General features: G+C 36.1%; 1 protein-coding gene across 2 annotated transcripts; it reads left to right on the top strand.

Annotated features, from left to right (window-relative positions):
• Positions 1–1,307: 1,307 nt before the first annotated feature.
• On the top strand, positions 1,308–15,963 carry LOC144453501 (sialate O-acetylesterase-like). 2 transcript variants are annotated; one of them, XM_078144812.1, is made up of 10 exons: positions 1,308–1,398; positions 2,730–2,885; positions 8,616–8,800; positions 9,415–9,553; positions 10,140–10,398; positions 11,916–12,082; positions 13,239–13,369; positions 13,707–13,864; positions 14,334–14,539; positions 15,624–15,963. In XM_078144812.1, the coding sequence occupies exons 1-10, from the start codon at positions 1,317–1,319 to the stop codon at positions 15,878–15,880; spliced, it is 1,740 nt and encodes a 579-aa protein (XP_078000938.1). In that variant the 5' UTR covers positions 1,308–1,316; the 3' UTR covers positions 15,881–15,963. The 2 variants fall into 2 exon arrangements, with proteins under 2 accessions (XP_078000938.1, XP_078000939.1); XM_078144813.1 differs by having other exon boundaries at positions 14,334–14,532; positions 15,624–15,802.
• The last annotated feature ends 3,381 nt before the right edge of the window (positions 15,964–19,344 follow it).

Raw genomic sequence — 19,344 nt, 5'->3', positions numbered from 1 at the left:
CCTCCATCATCCTTTCCTCCTTCTCCCAAATTGGACTCCACCTTCCCTTCCCTTCCCGACCAACGAATCCTGAACCAACACCGTTGTTCGTATTGTCTGGAGAACGAAGACAGCCAGGAACCATCGCACTCGCCCCTCAACATCCCCCCCCCCCCCATCGATTCATCAACTCAAGAGAGCTCAAGTCAAATGAAACAACCACAAACGAAATAGACGACAACGATAACGAATCTATGACCTGACAGATGGGACACACCAATAACCATTTCGCCACCCCTCCTTTCAGTTATTACTGTTCTCACGAGTTTGCCAAATCTTGATAGTCCGTGTTCGATGGTTTCATTTGGAATAAAAGGTGGTGCATTTCTGATACTATTACTTTTGTCGCTGGTTTCACTTGTGGTTCGACGTAGATTGAGAATCCATTTATTTCTAGACCTTATATATATATATATATATATATATATATATATATATATATATATATATATATATATATATATATATATATATATATATATATATATATATATATATATATATATATAACTCGGTGAGTATCAATCTGCTAAGACAGTGCTCTATACCGCAGTGGCAGAGCGTAATAGTTTTATAGGTCGGAGTAGGAGTTGACGTCAAATTTATGTCAAATTTCTGGAAAAATGATTAACATATTATGGTGATTTTGGTTACCATGGCAACATATGTTCATAAAATGACCCACCTTTTTCAACCCGGCATAACAAAGTTAATTTTCAAACAAACGTTATTATTATCAAAATTATTATTATCATTATTATTATTATATTATTTGATTATTATTACTCCATGGGTATATGAAACACAAAACTGCTGACGTATATTTGTTGCCCAGGTATATGTAGCTGGAGGTGGGTGGGGTGTATTCAAATTTTCAAAATTTTACGAGATTGGCGCCGAGGGGAGGGGTATTCGACAGAAAAAATGTGATGTCGATGAAACACCCCCCCCCCCCCCCCACCCCCGGTGTTTGTGAAGGCAGCCTGTGGTGCTGTGGTTCAAGACTCGGACCACTAGAGAGAATTCTCTATATGATAGTGGCCTGAGTTGAAGACAAACACTGACCACACCCGTGACCACAGGGGCGTGTAATATTTCATAGATTGTTGTTTTCTTATTGTTTAGAATGCCGTTTTCTTAGGAAAATATCGTACGAATCTTGATGCTACAAATGTATCAATCTCTAAACTACGAAGTCTCTTCCCCTTACCGGTTACCTTGCACGATCTTTGTTTTCTTGTCTGTGGTTTTACTCACTATCCATATGCACATGCGCGATGATGGCGGCACCACGAACAAGTCCAGGTTTTCCTTGTCTAGTATTTGTTTTAATCATGACAGCGACTTTAGCAGTAAATGGTAGGTGTAACATTTTACTGTGTATTTATTACGGCTAGGTCGTTAAACGAGCAGTTTTAACGGTCTTTCAACCACAACGTATGGGAGGCGTACCCCGGGCCGCGGGGTCCGCGTACCGTTGAGGCTGACAATGCACCGGACATACCGTTATACAGGCTACAGCTAGCTATGGAAGACCGGTACGTGCGCGCTGAGGACAGCGACCTGCGAGTTGTAAAACCGCCACCTGCGAGTTGCAAAACTACGTACTGTATGACTCACTGAGAAAAGCATCTTAGCAGCTACGCAAAAGATGAAAACCTGTATACACTATGACCTTTGACCTTTCAACAGCCGGTGTTGTGCGCCAAAGTTTCCGTTTTATGATATGCACATGCGTCGAAATTGGCCGGAAATTCTGTCGCACATATTAAAAACGATGTGAAATTGTTTCCACTGCGACAAAATTTCCAGTCATTAATTTTACTCAAAGAACCATGCGATCTAATAATTAATGGCACCGATATAAAAAAATGGTATGATGTTTTGAAACTTGCTGCAAACTTTCCAACCATCAGACATACACTCATAGCCCATGACATGTATTATATAGTGATTGGTACCTTTTAATGTTGATCTGAAATTCTGTTCAATTTAATTTTACCACCTTTTATATCCATTGCGACAAACTTTCCGACCGTCAGCTCATAGTCTATGACATTTATTATATCGTGATTGGTATGTTTTGAAAGTCTGTGATGACCCAATCCGGAAAGTTTGGAGGTGGGAAACGTTGGCAAACCACTGCTTATTCTTCCCACTACTAACTTTTCCCGAAATATATTTTTAAGTATGCACAGAACCATGACTTTGGAATTTACCAGCACACAATGTGCAACCAATATTTCAGATAAAGTTTTCCTATTACATTTTAGATTGTTGAAATAAATGATGCAAGGATTATATTCAAAAATGTAATTTATGAAGTTACCAAGACAAGAATAAGCCACTCATTTTATGGTTTCAAGGCCTTGAAAATTTGTTAATGTAGGTGTTTGTCCAGTGGTCTGGGTCATTTGGCTGCACACTTCTCCATCTGGAATTTGTATATTTTTTGTACTATTAAAAAGACTATTATATACATGGGGTATCGTTCTTTGATGAGTTTTAGGGATCTTTAATGGCACGAGATAATGGTGAGACGAATTGACCGTTGGACGAGCGTATGGGAGGATTTGCTTTTACAGATTTCCTGTAGGTACTAGATGTTTTAACAGATTTCCTGTAGGTAGACATTTTTTTTTTACAAAAACAAAACTAAGAAGTCACTCAGAATTTGCTTCTTTTTAAAGCTCCAGCTCCTGTTTTCCGTTTGGCTAGTTATTATGGTGACCACATGGTGTTACAAATGGAACCATACCAGTCGATCGTATGGGGATATGGAGAGAAGAACGCAGACATTGAATTGATGTTGAAAGGAAGAGTCTATTCGACGTATACCTCTCAAGGTGATATTTTTAGCACAACTGAACACTCAGTAAAGTACTTCAGTCACAGAATGTATGTGTATGTGCAACTGTGTGTGTGTGTGTCGATTGATTTGGTATTTGGTTGAGATATTACTTAGTCAGTTTATTAGGCTGGGGGGGGGGGGGCGCAGTGGATTTATAGCGAGGATCACTCGAAATTGGCAGTGGGGATTATCCTGTTTTGAAAATTTTGGATGGGGAGGGGTCATTGTGTTTTGGGTTTTGATGGAAGAAAAAAATCCATGAATCTACAGTGGCATGACCTTGTCTGAACTGTGAAATTTTTTCTTGTCCCCATTTTTTAGCACAACTGAACAGAGGTTTTGCCTGGCGTCTGTCTGTCTGTCTGTCTCTCTGTCTGTCTGTCTCTCTGTCTGTCTGTCTGTCTGTCTGTGTCACAGTGTGTGTGTAAACAACTTAAAGTCAAAAACCGCTGAACAGATTGCCATGATATTTGGTGGGTCCATTACCTTGGGTGTCTAGTTGGGAAATTGTTCAAATGAAAATGATCGCATCAGAAATGTGCATTTTACGTTTCAAAATGTGATTTGTTGTATTACAAAATGCTATTTGACTTCAACGTGGAAATGAAATTTTCTTGTTTTATTGATGCAATGAAATCATTAAATCTTTTATGGACTACTTCACATATTTGTGTCAAAGACGTAAAGATTAACATCTGTTTAAGGTTGCAACCTAGACCTGTTTTTAGCACAGCTGAATTAAATCTTAGACACTATGATTAAAACAGGTTCATATAAATTTTGAAGTCTACATGTATTTTAGAGGGAAACCCGGCTGCTCATTTACCAATTTACCCCTAATATATATTCTCGCAAACCAGAGCTATTATTTCTTCACTTCGAAATAAAAGTAGGGACCGGCTTGTTAAGAACGGTATCGTAAAACGGTCGTGGTTTGCGACAATGCTTATAATTTATATATAGCTAGGCACACCTAAAATTCAGTTGGTAATTACCGAGACATGTAGTCACTTTTAAAACAGTTTTGCTGGAGTCATCACATGGGTCAAGTTGACTTAGTGCAATTCTACTGTCTGGGCGAAACCATTTTATGTAGAGGTTGTACACAATTAAGTATTTAGTATGCTTATTTAGTATCAGCTTTGCCAACATATTTCAGTAAGCTTTGGTGACAATGCTCATTTTCCACCTATAATTGGGCATTTATATTTGTATGCATCATTGATATATGCGTTGCGTCGCCAACATGTTAATAATGACAATCTTAATTTAACACCTAGTTCAATTGGAGAACAAATTATCTGGGGAAACCGACATTTAAATGCTGGTTACAAGTCTGTGTTGTTTTTCAAAGAATGGATTGAGTCAGGAATTTTATTAGATACAGTACTCTACTGGACAAATTGAAATGTAAGAGAAACTGGATTGCACAATATATAGAGGTAAAAAAAGCAATCCCCAAAACTTGGTACAGAATTATATGTGAAGTTAGCGATAAGATTTATATAAGATTTGGTAGGATACAGCTAAGAAAAAAAGCTTTCAACGGAGAATACAAAGACATGTTTGATTTTGCATGTAAAGATTTTTACTGGAACATAGTAAGTAATAGTGGTGTTAAAACGTATGATCCTAAGATTTGGGAAAAGGATTGTGGGAAAGATTGTAACTGGAAGGAAATATGGGTAGAAAAAATTAAATGTATGCCAGTTAAAAAATAGCACAATTTAATTATTATCTATTATACAACAAAATCCCACCCAAAGAAAATTTGTTTAAATGGAAAATAATGAATAATCCATTCTGTGAGATCTGTAAAAATATTGAAGACAGTAAACATTTTCTTTATGAATGTAAAGCTGTCAAGCAGTTCTGGAGAAAATGTATTAATATAATCAATCAATTGTATAGAATGAACGTAAGACTGCTGTGGAAGCACATTGTGTATGGATACAGGATATATTGTAAGACTTTTGATGTATTTAATTTAATCTTGATGGTGGCGACTTTTGCCGTATATAAAGCGAGAATTTTGGAAAGAAGAGATATTGAACAAATAATAAGAGAAGAAATATTTTATATCAATTATAATAAAAAGAACAAAATGTTGAAAGAGTTTGCTAATGCTTTGTGAGCTTCACGATGTATATATTCTTTCAAAGGGATATTAATAAAAGTTGACTTTTGAAAAAAAAAAAAAATTATTGATATATGCACATTACTTCAGAGTTTTGGTAAAAAATGAAAACTTCAAAACTACTTGGTAGAATACTAGTACCTTCTTTATAAAATAACAGGATGGATTTCAATATCAGTTGTGCATAATGCCATCGGTGCTATTTTTTAACCTCACTACTAAAACAATCTGTGGTTGATGTCGTCCTTTTTCCCGCAAATTATAGTCCCTATTCATCATAATGTTAAATATCAAGTGTAATCAGAAAAGAAGTCTTACATTGCCTTTGACAAGTAAAGTTCAGCGCATACACTTGTCCAAATTATGTGTGTTTTGTTTGTTGACAATGTGATCACTGATTTGGACAACTGTATGAGGGGTGACATAAAGTGGTGTTCATTTATGGGGGCCCGTTCTGGTCACAATTATGTACTAATAATAAAACTACTGCTGTAATTAATATTATGTATTCCTTGAATTACTTAAATGTGTTTTGATTATTTTTATACACCGGTCTTAATTTTATGTAGTCTTGAATTAATTTTATGTATTCCTTGAATTAATTTTATGCATTCCTGGAATTAATTTCATGTTGTCTAGAATTAATTTATGTATGCCCCAAATTAATTTTATGTACGTGCCGAATTATTTTTATGTATGTGCCGAATTATTTTTATTTATGTCACGAATTAATTTTATGTGCCGAATTATTTTTATATGTATGTGCCGAATTATTTTTATTTGTCCTGAATTAATTTTTTGTATGTGCTGAATTAATTTTGTGTATGTCCCGAATTAATTTTGTGCATGTGCTGAATTTATTTTGTGTATGTCACGAATTAATTTTGTGTATGTGCTGAATTAATTTTGTGTATGGTGTCGAATTAATTTTGCCCCTACAATCCTTTGCGCGAGATTTCTTATTCAAAATGGCAGCTCGCAGTCGGTGGTGCTCAGCGGGTACGCGGGTTGTCATTCGAGAAAGGAATCAAGGAGGATTCTGCCAATGTTTGCTCAGTTGTTCGAGTTTTTCTGTCTCCCCTGAATTTAGGATCGACAGACAATCTAGAATAAATTTAGTGTCCGAGGTCAAACGAACATCCGGGTATTTATTACTGTAGCCCTATGCATATATGATAACGAACATCCACGACCGAAATCTGGTCGTACGACCCGTCGTGCGTGTAGCGTAGGCATTGAAAACAGTGGTTCATTTTGGGCCGCAGATGTGGATGATAATCCAACGGGACTACCTTCCTATATTATACAAGTAGCACTGCTAAGTTTACATCAATCTTTGACTTAATATTTGAGAATTAAATAAACCAGCAAATGAACAGATAATCATGGGGGTATACTAGATATGTTTATTTTCTATACCCATCACTATCTGTATAGAAAAAAAACATATCTAGTATACCCCCATGAGTATATGTTTATTTGCTGGTTTATTTAATTATTTTGTTTGTCCCTATACTTGTCGTTCGTTCATTTGTTCATTTGTCATTTATTTGATAGTTTATTTATTTGTTTGTTTTGTTTTGTTTGTCACACGGTTCCTGGGTCCCCTGTGATGCAACTTGGACCATAGTCGCTTGTAAACTGTTATTCCTTTCCTAAATGGTTTTATTCTTGTCTATGACGGTCCTAATACAGAACAATGACGTTATTATAGGGATTGGCGATAGCGATGTCATACCCCCTACAAACATATACATACAACACCGTGTTGTAATAATGCATGTGGGGGGGGGGGGGGGAGTATGACATCGCTACCGATTTTATAAGAATATCGCCAATCCCTATAATAACGTCATTGTTCTGTATTAGGACGGTCATAGACAAGAATAAAACCATTTAGGAAAGGAATAACAGTTTACAAGCAACTGTGACTTGGACCTGGACGAAGGCGCTTGGAAATTTCAAAACACCAATAGGAACACTTGCGTTCCCTCTTAAACCCATGGTAGAAAATTGCTGATATGCTTCAAGTGAGTGTTTTGACTATTCAACGAAGACGAAAAGCGCCTTCGTCCAGGTCCAAGTTGTATCGATGTTATATTACATGCTACTTGTATAATATGGGAAGGTAATCCCGTTGGATTTAGCTGCAATAATTGTAGCGTCTTGTTGCAGTTTTGTGGGTTTTTTCGTCTGTTTTGGTGACTTTTTAAGTTTTAGTGTTTAACCCGCACCTAACGCTACAATTCCTAGTGCAGGAATTCCAATCAGCTGATGCGATGCGGATCTGCATCGCACGTATCAATCCCTATTTTCGCCAAAATATCGACCTACCTACGGAAAATCTGACATTTCCTAGCCGCAACACTTCTTAGGAATCCCCCGCAGCACAATCGACGCCCCGATCTGCCCTTTCCCCAGTCAAAAACGGCCGCCGAACATGCGAAACTTGACTATTTTGAAAACGAAGGTCGTTGATCACTCGATACATTTGCCGAGATCTCGTAGCCGCGAAAGTTTTCTAGTTTCGCATGTTCGGCGGCCGTTTTTGACGGGGGGAAAGGGCAGATCGGGGCGTCGATTGTGCTGCGGGGGATTCCTATGAAGTGTTGCGGTTAGGAAATGTCAGATTTTCCGTAGACCTCGATATTTTGGCGAAAATAGGGATTGATATGTGCGATGCAGATCCGCATCGCATCAGCTGATTGGAATTCCTGCACTAGGAATTGTAGCGTTAGGTGCGGGTTAAACACTTACACTTAAAAACTCACCAAAACAGACGAAAAACCCCACAAAACATTGAAGCTACGTTGGATAAGGCCCTCCTCTCGCTAAGTCATCCAAAAGCAAAGACAAAGTCCCTGTGGCATCAAACATTCGAAACTTAACTTCATATAGATCATCTGTCGATCCTAAATTCAGGCGAGACAGAAAAACTCAAACAACTGATTTTAGATTGAGCAAAAATTGGTAGAATCCTCCTTGATTCCTTTCTCGAATGACAAGCCGCCGAGCACCACTATGGGCCGCCATTTTGAATAAGAAATCTCGCGCAAAGGATTGTAGGGCCAAAATTAATTCGCGCAAAGGATTGTATGGCCGAAATTAATTCGACACATCACAAAATTAATTCGACACATACACAAAATTTATTCGGCACATACATAAAATTAATTCAGCACATACACAAAATTAATTCAGCACATACACAAAATAGACAACATGAAATTAATTCCAGGAATACATAAAATCAATTCTAGACTACCTAAAATTAAGACCAGTATATAAAATTAATCGGAAACACATTTAATTAATTCAAGGAATACATGAAATTAATTACAATGCATAAAATTAATCAAAACACATTTGGAATACATAATATTAATTGCAGTTAATATAAAAATTGATTCTATTCGACATGAAATTAATTTAAAACACATTTAATTAATTCAAGGAGTGCATAATATTAATTGCAGTCATTATAAAAATTAATTCTAGACTACATTAAATTAATTCTAGCACACTACATAATTGTGACCAGAACGGGCCCCCATATTCATTATTTCCGTTGTTGCGTTATATTTTTAGGACCAGAGACAGACTGGATCTGGAAGGTCACCCTTGATGTCATGCCTCCCAGTGGACCTTTTGATATCCAAATAAATCATCGCAGTATTTCTAATATCACCCAAGCTATTATTCTACGAGACGTGTTGTTTGGCGATGTGTGGTTATGTAGTGGTCAAAGCAATATGCAGTTCACTGTCAATGAAGTAAGCCTGTTCATCTAGTTTTTGTTATTACAGGTTTTTATGGTCAAGTTGTTGTAGTTATTTTTGATTTGTGTTAACATAAATCCTATTTAAACATGCTTGATTTTTCCTGAGTGCCTCCCAATTCTGCTTCTAGATCTGCTTTATACTGTACAAAACACCTTGCGGTTATCACGCACAGGTTAGTGTTGTACTTTAGTAATGTGATCAGTTTACAATATTTGGAGTGCTCTAGTTTGCAGTTCTTGAAAGTTTACTTGATGGAGAAGTGTTTGAAAGAGTTGATGTCTGTGGCTGCACGAACAATTGATAGTAGTAGGTTCCATTCACGGATTGATCTGGGATAAAGTGAATCGAATACCGCTTATAAAATGATGTATGCCATAATCATATCTATGAGCAACGTCTGTTTTACCCCAAACCTTTCCTACTGTGGTCCAGAGGCTGAGTTTGGCCGACTGAAGATCACTCTTTTCCACTACACTGCAGTGTCAGTCCTTAGACCAAACTAGAAAATAGTGGTACGAGTTCAAACTTGTGTCTGAGCTGCATAAGATAATGTAATTGCAATGTCGTTATATCTGACAGTGAGTTTATGTTTTGCTTTTTGATAGGCATTTAATGCAAGCTTGGAATTACTGGAAGCATACAAGTATCCACACATCAGATTATTCACAGCAGATTTAGTAGAGTCAAAGAGGACGTTTTATGATCTAGAGTCTGTCTTAGAACCATGGTCTGTACCCTCACCAGGTAAAAATGCATTCTTACAGTATTAGCTCTATGGTCCCTACCATACTTAAACCAGGTAAATTACACAAGGCCTCAGAACTATGCAATGAACCCTCACAAGGAATTTTTAAACATTTTTACTGTCTTGGAACTATGTTCCATAAATTCAGCATGCAGGTGGCACTACATGCCTGGCCTCTCTATTGTCATGAAATTGTAATTACCGTGTTCGGGTTCAGACATGATGCTGTTTATACATGTCGCCAAACACCCAGTTAGAGAAAATTTTATTGCAGTAGTTGACATGGGCGTCAAGACAATAATTTAGACAAGCTTCCGTTTCAATAGGTATTGCTATCATTTTTCCTGAGAATACGAGACTTTAGTGATGAGGGCATCACATTTTAGATAAGACTGAAGAATGTGATGACTCTACATGTTTAGTATTTTAAAAGATTCTTAAATTGGGCCGTCAAAAAGTCACTGACCCCCTATCTGTAAAACCAAAAACAGGCTGACCCCTCCTATCACTTAATTCTAAAACATGATGTATGATGTTACTGTTGTTTATTGCTTATATTCATAGCCCTATCATCTTTTTTTTCAGATACCGTTGGTCATGGACCCAGAATTTACTTCTCTGCAGTGTGTTGGTTCTATGCTCGAAATATATATAACCATTTCAAATATCCTATTGGTCTGATTGCTAGCAGTTGGGGTGGAACTCCAATCGAAGCATGGTCTTCACCTGACTCGTTAAAAAAGTGCAATATCACAGAGGAAAAAATAACAAAATCATACCTTACTGCAAATTCTGGAAAACGTACCCCGCGCACGTTTTCTGTCAGCAATACCATCGTGGACAGGTAATATATATTGAGTTTGGAGATAATGACAGTGTCACTCCAACTGTATAGTTAGTAATGTTCAAAGTAAAATATTTGTAAATCATGTGTGTTTCCTGTGATGCGATATGCCAATGTTGTGTGATAAATTAGAAAAAGAAAATAAGAAATATTACTGGGGTTAAATTTAAATTCATCACCACACAAGCTAAGTTTGAGATAGTTCCGATTGATATAGGATATAAAGGAAACCAAAATGAGACTTGTCAATAATGATCCATAATCATCTTCACAGATCTTCACAATAGTTTCCACAGTTGGACTGAGTGCTCTTTATACCTAATAATCACTCAGCAGTTTAGGTGTACTTCGTCCATAGCAGGAAGAAATGGTGAAAAGGAGTTGAAAGTATTTGAAAATTATAATATAACTCTTTTGTGGTGTTCTTATGAAGGTTTGGGTGACAGTACAACAACCACTTACGTACAAAATAATTGCAATGTCACACTCCGTCTTTGTTCTTCTTTCGATTGAAATGGAATAAACCCCCGACAATCGTTATACACTGTATTTGTAAAATGCAGCAATGGAAATTAAATTAGATTTCTATAATTTTGGATTCTTCACACTATGAGACGTAAACTAAGGAACCCCTTTCACCCCTCGTTATATTGCTTTATTTCACCCCTCGTTATATTGCAGTATAGTACCACTTTATTTCACCCCTCGTTATATTGCAGTATAGTACCACTTTATTTCACCCCTCTTTATATTGCAGTATAGTACCACTTTATTTCACCCCTCTTTATATTGCAGTATAGTACCACTTTATGTCACCCCTTGTTATATTGCAGTATAGTACCACTTTATTTCACCCCTCTTTATATTGCAGTATAGTACCACTTTATTTCACCCCTCTTTATATTGCAGTATAGTACCACTTTATTTCACCCCTCTTTATATTGCAGTATAGTACCCCTTTATTTCACCCCTCGTTATATTGCAGTATAGTACCCCTTTATTTCACCCCTCTTTATATTGCAGTAAAGTACCACTTTATTTCACCCCTCGTTATATTGCAGTATAGTACCCCTTTATTTCACCCCTCGTTATATTGCAGTATAGTACCACTTTATTTCACCCCTCTTTATATTGCAGTATAGTACCCCTTCATTTCACCCCTCTTTATATTGCAGTATAGAACCACTTTATTTCACCCTCGTTATATTGCAGTATAGTACCACTTTATTTCACCCCTCTTTATATTGCAGTATAGTACCACTTTATTTCACCCCTCGTTATATTGCAGTATAGTACCACTTTATTTCACCCCTCTTTATATTGCAGTATAGTACCACTTTATTTCACCCCTCTTTATATTGCAGTATAGTACCACTTTATGTCACCCCTTGTTATATTGCAGTATAGTACCACTTTATGTCACCCCTCTTTATATTGCAGTAAAGTACCACTTTATTTCACCCCTCGTTATATTGCAGTATAGTACCATTTTATTTCGTTTTGGATTCCGTTTACAGTGAGTACAAATACCAGCGTAAACTTCCGAATGGTACATCTAACAGACTGAGTTTCAAAATAGATGAAGGGTTTGAGAAGCATGGACCAGCAGGTCATTCTGTGTTGTGGAATTCAATGATCCACCCATTCCTTAACTTGACCATAAAGGGCGTACTATGGTACCAAGGTTGGTAATCATCATGTCATACTATACATGTAGTAATAAAGTTGCAATGAAACGAATCAGTAGTGACACGTTAGATGCAAACGTTCTTCCGTTAAAGAGTAAAATCGTGACAAGAAATGATCATAAGTGTTTGTTTTTTTCAAAGATGGTCCAAAGAAAGCAAGAGGTATAGAAAATAATGTAGTCCAATCAAATCTGACAAATTATTTAAAAATGGATTTTTGTTTTGTGGGTGACATATTACAAATAATTTAAGAAAACAGTTACATTGAATCTCAGTAAGTTGTGAGAATCTGGGTTAATGATGCAAGTAATAAATGCATACAACAATACATGTACATTTTATTTTAGAGGTATTCTGTAAGGATTTATTTTGTTGTTCGTGCAGCTGGTTTACATTTTAACGAGAACAGATTCCAGTGTTTATGCTTAACAATGAAACTTAATAAATATATTTTAACATGTAAATGTACATAGTTATTGGTCATTTGATGGTGTTGCAGACATTCTTATAAATATTACCTATATTCACCTGCATACATTTGATGTATGTTTTAGTGAATAAGTATTTAGGCAAGTTTAATTCCAAGCAATATTTATTATGACACAGAAGCATATTAACAAAGCACCCTTGGATTGGTATGTCCACATTGTCACTGTCCAAGTAACTTTAAAAGATTCTGGAAACTACCATCCTGCAGCACAAGAGCTGCTAAAAGTCTGTTGCTAGTCGTTTTGCTCACGTCAAAGCAAAGTGTAAACACTCCTGACAGACATTATTTAGAAATTAACTCCTGTAGCTGAAGACAGCTGCCAGTAAACTGCAGGTACCTGTTGGTGAGCTGCAGACAGCTGTCAGTGAGCTTAAGAATTTTTTTCCTAACAGACATAAACCCTAGAAGTCTGTTGCAGACATTCAGCAGCTCAACACATTTTTGAATGTCTGCAATAGAGCTGTTGGTAGTGTGCCACAGAGCTGAAAAGCTCTGAAAAAGCTCTTTGACAGCTTTGGACTGAGCTTTCAGTTTGGTAAGGGCAGTTACGTAGTATTTATTACATTTTTTTATAACATTCATAAAGTATATAATGTTATGCCACTTTTATTTAATACCAGATAATTACATTCATAAAATTTGTGTGATTCAATGACATTTAGGTGAATCTAATGCAGTAGCACCAGACAGTTATTCTTGCACTTTTCCGGCAATGATTGAAGACTGGAGGAGAAAGTTCCACGTCGGAAGTGATATGCAAACGGATAAGCAATTTCCCTTTGGGTTCGTCCAGGTACTTGCGCTTCAGTTGTTTTAATTTGTTTATCTACCCCTACATCTACCAATTTGTCAAGTTCAAGTGAACAACTGTATGCCTATGTAAGGCTCTATACTACCTCGGACAACCATAGTCTATGGGACAACTGACAATCCTGTCAACTACTGCATATATGTACTTTTTCAGGTATCGAATGGAAACAGTTTATATCTTGTATACCCTCAATCTATATCATGGCAAAACATTTTATGTCGTGTACATACTTTTACTTCCGAAGGTTAAAGCTGGAGCACTGTAACAAATTTGAATCAACTGACTCTTGATGTTGTGGGTTTTTTCCCACTTTTTTCAGATATCTATATCTCAAGGTGACCCATCAGTGATTACTGGATGGCCTACCATAAGGTGGCACCAAACTGCAGACTATGGTTATGTACCGAACGAAAAAATGCCAAATGTATTCATGGCTGTTGCTATGGATTTAGGAGACCCACAATCACCTGCGGGAGCGTGAGTTTACTTGATAAGTTTTTAAACCCTTTTACTAAAGAGTGATTATAATATTAGGTGCCTGCCAATGTCTTTATCAGACTTTGAATTAAGTTTGCTAGACACCTGGGAAAAGGTGACACTAGATACAAGTCCTGTTAAACATTTTTTGAATCAGAGTATATCAAATAATTGCAATGTGGTTGTTAGAGGTAAAAGTGTATTTTACAGAGATTTTTATGACGCAGTTTTCTCTTATATTGGTCAACTCTTTGATAGAAGAGGGAAACTTTTAGACTGAGAGAATCATGTTAGATATATTTTACCTCACCATGCATTCATTAAATGGTGGGGTATCATTCTGTGGCATAACATATGCCTTCATATACATTGCCTGCCAATATTCAGGGACAGATTCAGAATTGGCGTATTATATTACAGGATTGCTTGCATTATGACATATTGCATCATTATCCATTTGTCCTGACAGTCAACATCCACGGTACAAGCAAGACGTTGGATATCGGTTAGCATTAGCTGGTAGAGCCATTGCATACAAAGAAAGCTCAGTCAAGTATAATGGACCGTTTCCTACCAACATCACTGTATGGTCACTCGGCAGCACCATTGATATCGTGTATGATGATGCAAAGACTGAAATCGAACTGAAGCATAACACAGGCTTTGAGGTAAACTGTGGACCATGAAAGTACAACTTTTTACACGCATATCTCATCATACATACAATGACATCATGTATGTATGTATGTATGTATGTATGTGTGTGTGTGTGTGTGTGTGTGTGTGTGTGTGTATGTATGTATGTATGTATGTATGTATGTATGTATGTATGTATGTATGTATTATATATATTTTATATTTAAACTGTATTACAGACCCATAGTCCAGAGAAGAACAAAAACATACCACAAGACTGCTTAATTTTACAAAACAGACAAATAAAAAAAAATACAGAAAAATATTACAAAAGGTATTATTTCAAAAGAAAAAAAATCAATGTAAAATCTTCAACCAGTGGGTGTGAAGCCCAGCAAACCGTACATCACATGTAACAACATGATTAATTAGAACATTTTGACTGTCAAAAAGACGTAACATAAACCTAAATGTCGCCTTTCTTCTCAAAACAGAGAGAGAATTAACTGAAATGAAAACAAACATTCTAGATGCACTGGCAGAACTTGGAAGTCCTATCAGCCTCTGGAATGCATTGTTGTAACATAAATTGTTTCCATAAATGTTATTGTAAAACGCTGTGAGGAGACGCAGTTTCACCGATATAGTACATGCAGAAAACTTTCTCAATAAAAAGTTGGCTCTACCACAAAGTGCTCTACGCTGTTTCAAAATATCCCGATTGTCTTTCAGGTCATCAGTAAAAACATGTCCCAAGTAATTAAAACTTGATACGAATTCGAGAAAACTGTGTACGTTTAATACTCTAGTGTGGTAAACTGTGTACGTTTAATACTCTAGTGTGGTAAACTGTGTACGTTTAATACTCTAGTGTGATAAACTGTGTACGTTTAATACTCTAGTGTGATAAAATGTGTACGTTTAATACTCTAGTGTGATAAACTGTGTACGTTTAATACTCTAGTGTGATAAACTGTGTACGTTTAATACTCTAGTGTGATAAACTGTGTACGTTTAATACTCTAGTGTGTTAAACAGTGTACGTTTACGAATAATTCAACTCATAGTTACAGTTAGATATATTTTTTCAGCAACATTTACTTTTTTTCTTTTTTTTTCAAAGTCTGCTGTTCGACCACATCAAACTGTACGATTATGTCTACTGACTGGGTAGCTGCACCAGTCACTGCAAGTATAAGTGTCTATGGTGTAAAGATTTCTACTGAACAATGTGGAGGTCTCAAAGTGCAAGCTATACGGTACGAATGGAGGGACTATCCATGCGTTTACAAGCAATGTGCAGTTTACAGTAAAATCAGCACACTTCCATCTCCCATCTTTTTCTTTTCCTTTCAAAACAAGATTGTCACTGTGGTATAAGTGGTGACTGTTCACATATACCTTCCATGGTCGTAGGACCAGAATAACTTTTTAACAGAAAAACTAATAAAATAATGATATTCGCTACATTCTTTTAAAATGTGTATTTTACTTAATTCAGCATATTTCACTGTACGTGCACAACTTTCTTTTTACCAACAAGCAGCATTGTCACTTGTTTTTCAACACTATATAGTGCTTTAATAAGCAGATCTATCATTTCCCTTGTTTTGTAAATTCAACACTATGTAGTGCTTTAATAAGCAGACCTATCATTTCCCTTGTTTTGTAAATTTTTGGAGACGTGTCTCCTCTCCCTAGTTTAGTTAACGCAACTAAGTATTGTAGTAAAATACTAGTATGTGTTTAAGGGACCGGTCAGTTTCTTCAGCCTGGGGGGGGGGGTGGATTCTTAAATTGGGCCGACAGAAAGCCACAGATCCCCCTATCTGTAAAACCAAAAACAGACTGATCCCCCCTATCACTTAATTCTAAAACATGATGACACCCCCATATATATATATATATATATATATATATATATATATATATATATATATATATATATATATATATATATATATATATATATATATATATATATATATATATATATATATATATATATATATATATATATATATATATATATATATATATATAATTCACATGACAGGTATTTTTTGATCATGACTCAGTGTGGACTGCTTGACTGTCTTGCATCTACTTTATAAGATCCCGGGTTAGCACTATCATAATTATAATTATTGACTACACAGGGTAAATATATTCCAAAAGGAGTTTAATAGCATCTTGACAGTGAAAGGTATGGGAAAGCTTGAGCAGGGAATATGTATATCTCTTATGGGGGACCTAGGGGATCTCCCCCTAGAAGCCCTGGTGGTTTTTTACTCTGAAAAGTCAATTTTGAGACTATTCAGACCCTTTCAGACAATAATGTCCAAGCTTTACAAGACAACACCAACATGTAAAAAGCAACTACATAGTCAGGTTGAAATACTTTTGAAATATACTTTGATAGCATCTTGACAGTAAGAGGGGAAGAGTTTGAGACTGGGATGTGTGCACCTCATGTGGGGGGTCCGAGGGGTCTACCTCTAGAAGCCATCATCTGTAATTTCAGATTATTTATTTCAATATTGTTTTAAGACTATATGCCATATTTTGGGTATCAATGAGAGAAATCACTTCATGGTTTGGCCACTAGGAGTGTTATTTGAAAACCATTATGCCCCCGAAAGTGAGTGTTAAAATAGTTGAGTTTTTAGCGTAAATATAGCCATAGACCCTCCACATGTAGGGTCCATGATATAGCGAACATATGGTTACAACTAATTTTCCATGTTGTTTTAATTGTACTGTTTTATTAGTTACTATACCAGTAATCAAAACATGTCTAACAAGTACTGGAATTCTCTTTTAAGAACTCGGAGTTCTTTTACATACATTTTATTCACGACTTTGTCCAATTTGCCATATCATCAGTGGCCATGACCAAATTTTAGCCCCCCCCCCCCCATTAAATTTTAATAGAGATATATACTCTCAACAAGTATGATTGGTATTTACTCCTGTTTCATGATTCTGTTGAAATTTTTACGTCTTTCATGGTATTTATTAAATAAATTCACACATAAAAACAAGACAACATAAAGCCAAGCTGCTGTGAATGTGTTTACCTTTGGTGTTGTATTGCAGTGAGTTTTTTTCCTAATGTTGATGGCGCTCTTTACTCTAGCAGAATCAGAATCGCTTTATTCATTCCACTGGGGTAAATTAAAATGACAATTGACAATTGACACAGATAAAAAACAAAACAGAATACAAAAATGAAACTGCATAGTATAAACATGGTAAACATAAATCAGCAAAACAGAGAAAAAATACTCCAACGAATGATTGCCACATTCAACTAAATAAATAACCCACAGGTGTAAATACTAGACTAAGTATGCTTATACATTCGGAACTTAGTACGGGGGGGGGGGGGGGGGGGGGCAAAGAGTTGACATCTCCCTGTGATGATGTTTCCAGAGCAACCAAATATGGTTGAATAACAGGCTAAAATGAAAAGGTAATACAAATATACATCAACAATTCAAAATGACGCCTGTAATTCACCCCCCCCCCAACCAAAGTCAGTTCACAAAATACGAATGCGAATTACAAGAAAACACAAAATACAGCACGATAAAGGTGCCGAAATATGGACAAAGATGTTTGGTAATCAAGTCTGGGGGCTTCATGACATTATTTGCACCCAGCAAATTCTGTGACATTGCTTAGTTGCTGCAATGTTGATGGTTGCTGCCTTTAAACCAATCAAATGTATGGCACCGTGTTGAATTCATAGAGACATGTATGGTAAGTCTTTTATATCATATATGAAATTTTAATAAGTGTAGTTTCAGTTACCAGACATGAATAATAAGCACGTGTCATTGGTATTCAGTAGTTGGAATACCATAAGTATATTCCAGTATAAAACAAAAGTGACCACAAAACCCAAGGCCTGTGTACAGTTACCGACACTGTACGTCCGATGTAGTCAAGATTAGCTAGTCGTCTTGACTTCATCGATCGAACGTCCAACGCACACCATGTTTTAATTCTATTAATTTCAACAGCAAAAATAACATTAACGAAAAATTACGGAAACGTCAAGACGATTGTTGACAGTCTGGTATTTAACAGTTTTTATAGTGAATATATTGTCAGTGGTTGTTTGATCGTGGTGACAGTCAAAACCTAGCTTTCGCTGAATATTTAAACTTGCCACTACACAACCTACAGACAATACTGTCCACTAATCAACAGATCAGACAGTGTTTTTTTGTAAGTAACTGACCTATATTTAGTGAATGTAGCTTTTGGACATTGGATAAATAAATGTGCCAGTTGTAGCGAGTGCAGGTTTAACTGTAATAATGTACATGTCGTCGCAAAAAATCTAGGGAACTTGGTAGCAAAAAATGTTATTTGACGGATTCTCAGTCTATTCAGCTTTAGAGGAGCAACGAACGAACTCTGCAGGACAATTCCCGAAAGGAGTATGCAAGATATTTAAAACAATAAGTGTCGCTGGATTATGCTTAGTTAGGGCTTTGAACAAACCACTTTCAAATTAGATAATCGCCACAGTTAAAAGCACGTTTAAATGTTAATATGTACAACGAATCAAGGTTTATGCACAAATTCAAAAGGGGAAAAAAGAAAGAAAAAGAAAAGAAAATTAAAACAACAATACAAATTTATTTTATTTTTACCGCAAAACCGATTTGGTCATAAAGAACTAATACATACACAACAACACTAAATGAATGGTTCTTGTGTTGTGAGCAATAATAATTCATCGTCGTTCACATACTTTAGCTTAATTAAACACTCCCAAACTATTAGATTAACGGTTGTCATTTTGATTTGAGACAGTTTGCCAAATTTCA

The sequence above is a fragment of the Glandiceps talaboti genome, chromosome 2 (assembly GCF_964340395.1).
Source record: "Glandiceps talaboti chromosome 2, keGlaTala1.1, whole genome shotgun sequence".
Classification (NCBI taxonomy): Eukaryota; Metazoa; Hemichordata; class Enteropneusta; family Spengelidae; genus Glandiceps; species Glandiceps talaboti.
Note: the sequence above shows the minus strand (reverse complement) of the source record. Positions and strands in the feature narration are given on the sequence as shown.

Bases quoted from the DNA above. Each gene is read 5' to 3' on its own strand.
- LOC144453501 (XM_078144812.1), top strand. From the start codon at position 1,317: ATGATGGCGGCACCACGAACAAGTCCAGGTTTTCCTTGTCTAGTATTT. The intron at 2,886-8,615 runs GTGATATTTTTA...TTATATTTTTAG, and splicing joins TTCGACGTATACCTCTCAAG to GACCAGAGACAGACTGGATC. The intron at 10,399-11,915 runs GTAATATATATT...TTCCGTTTACAG, and splicing joins AGCAATACCATCGTGGACAG to TGAGTACAAATACCAGCGTA.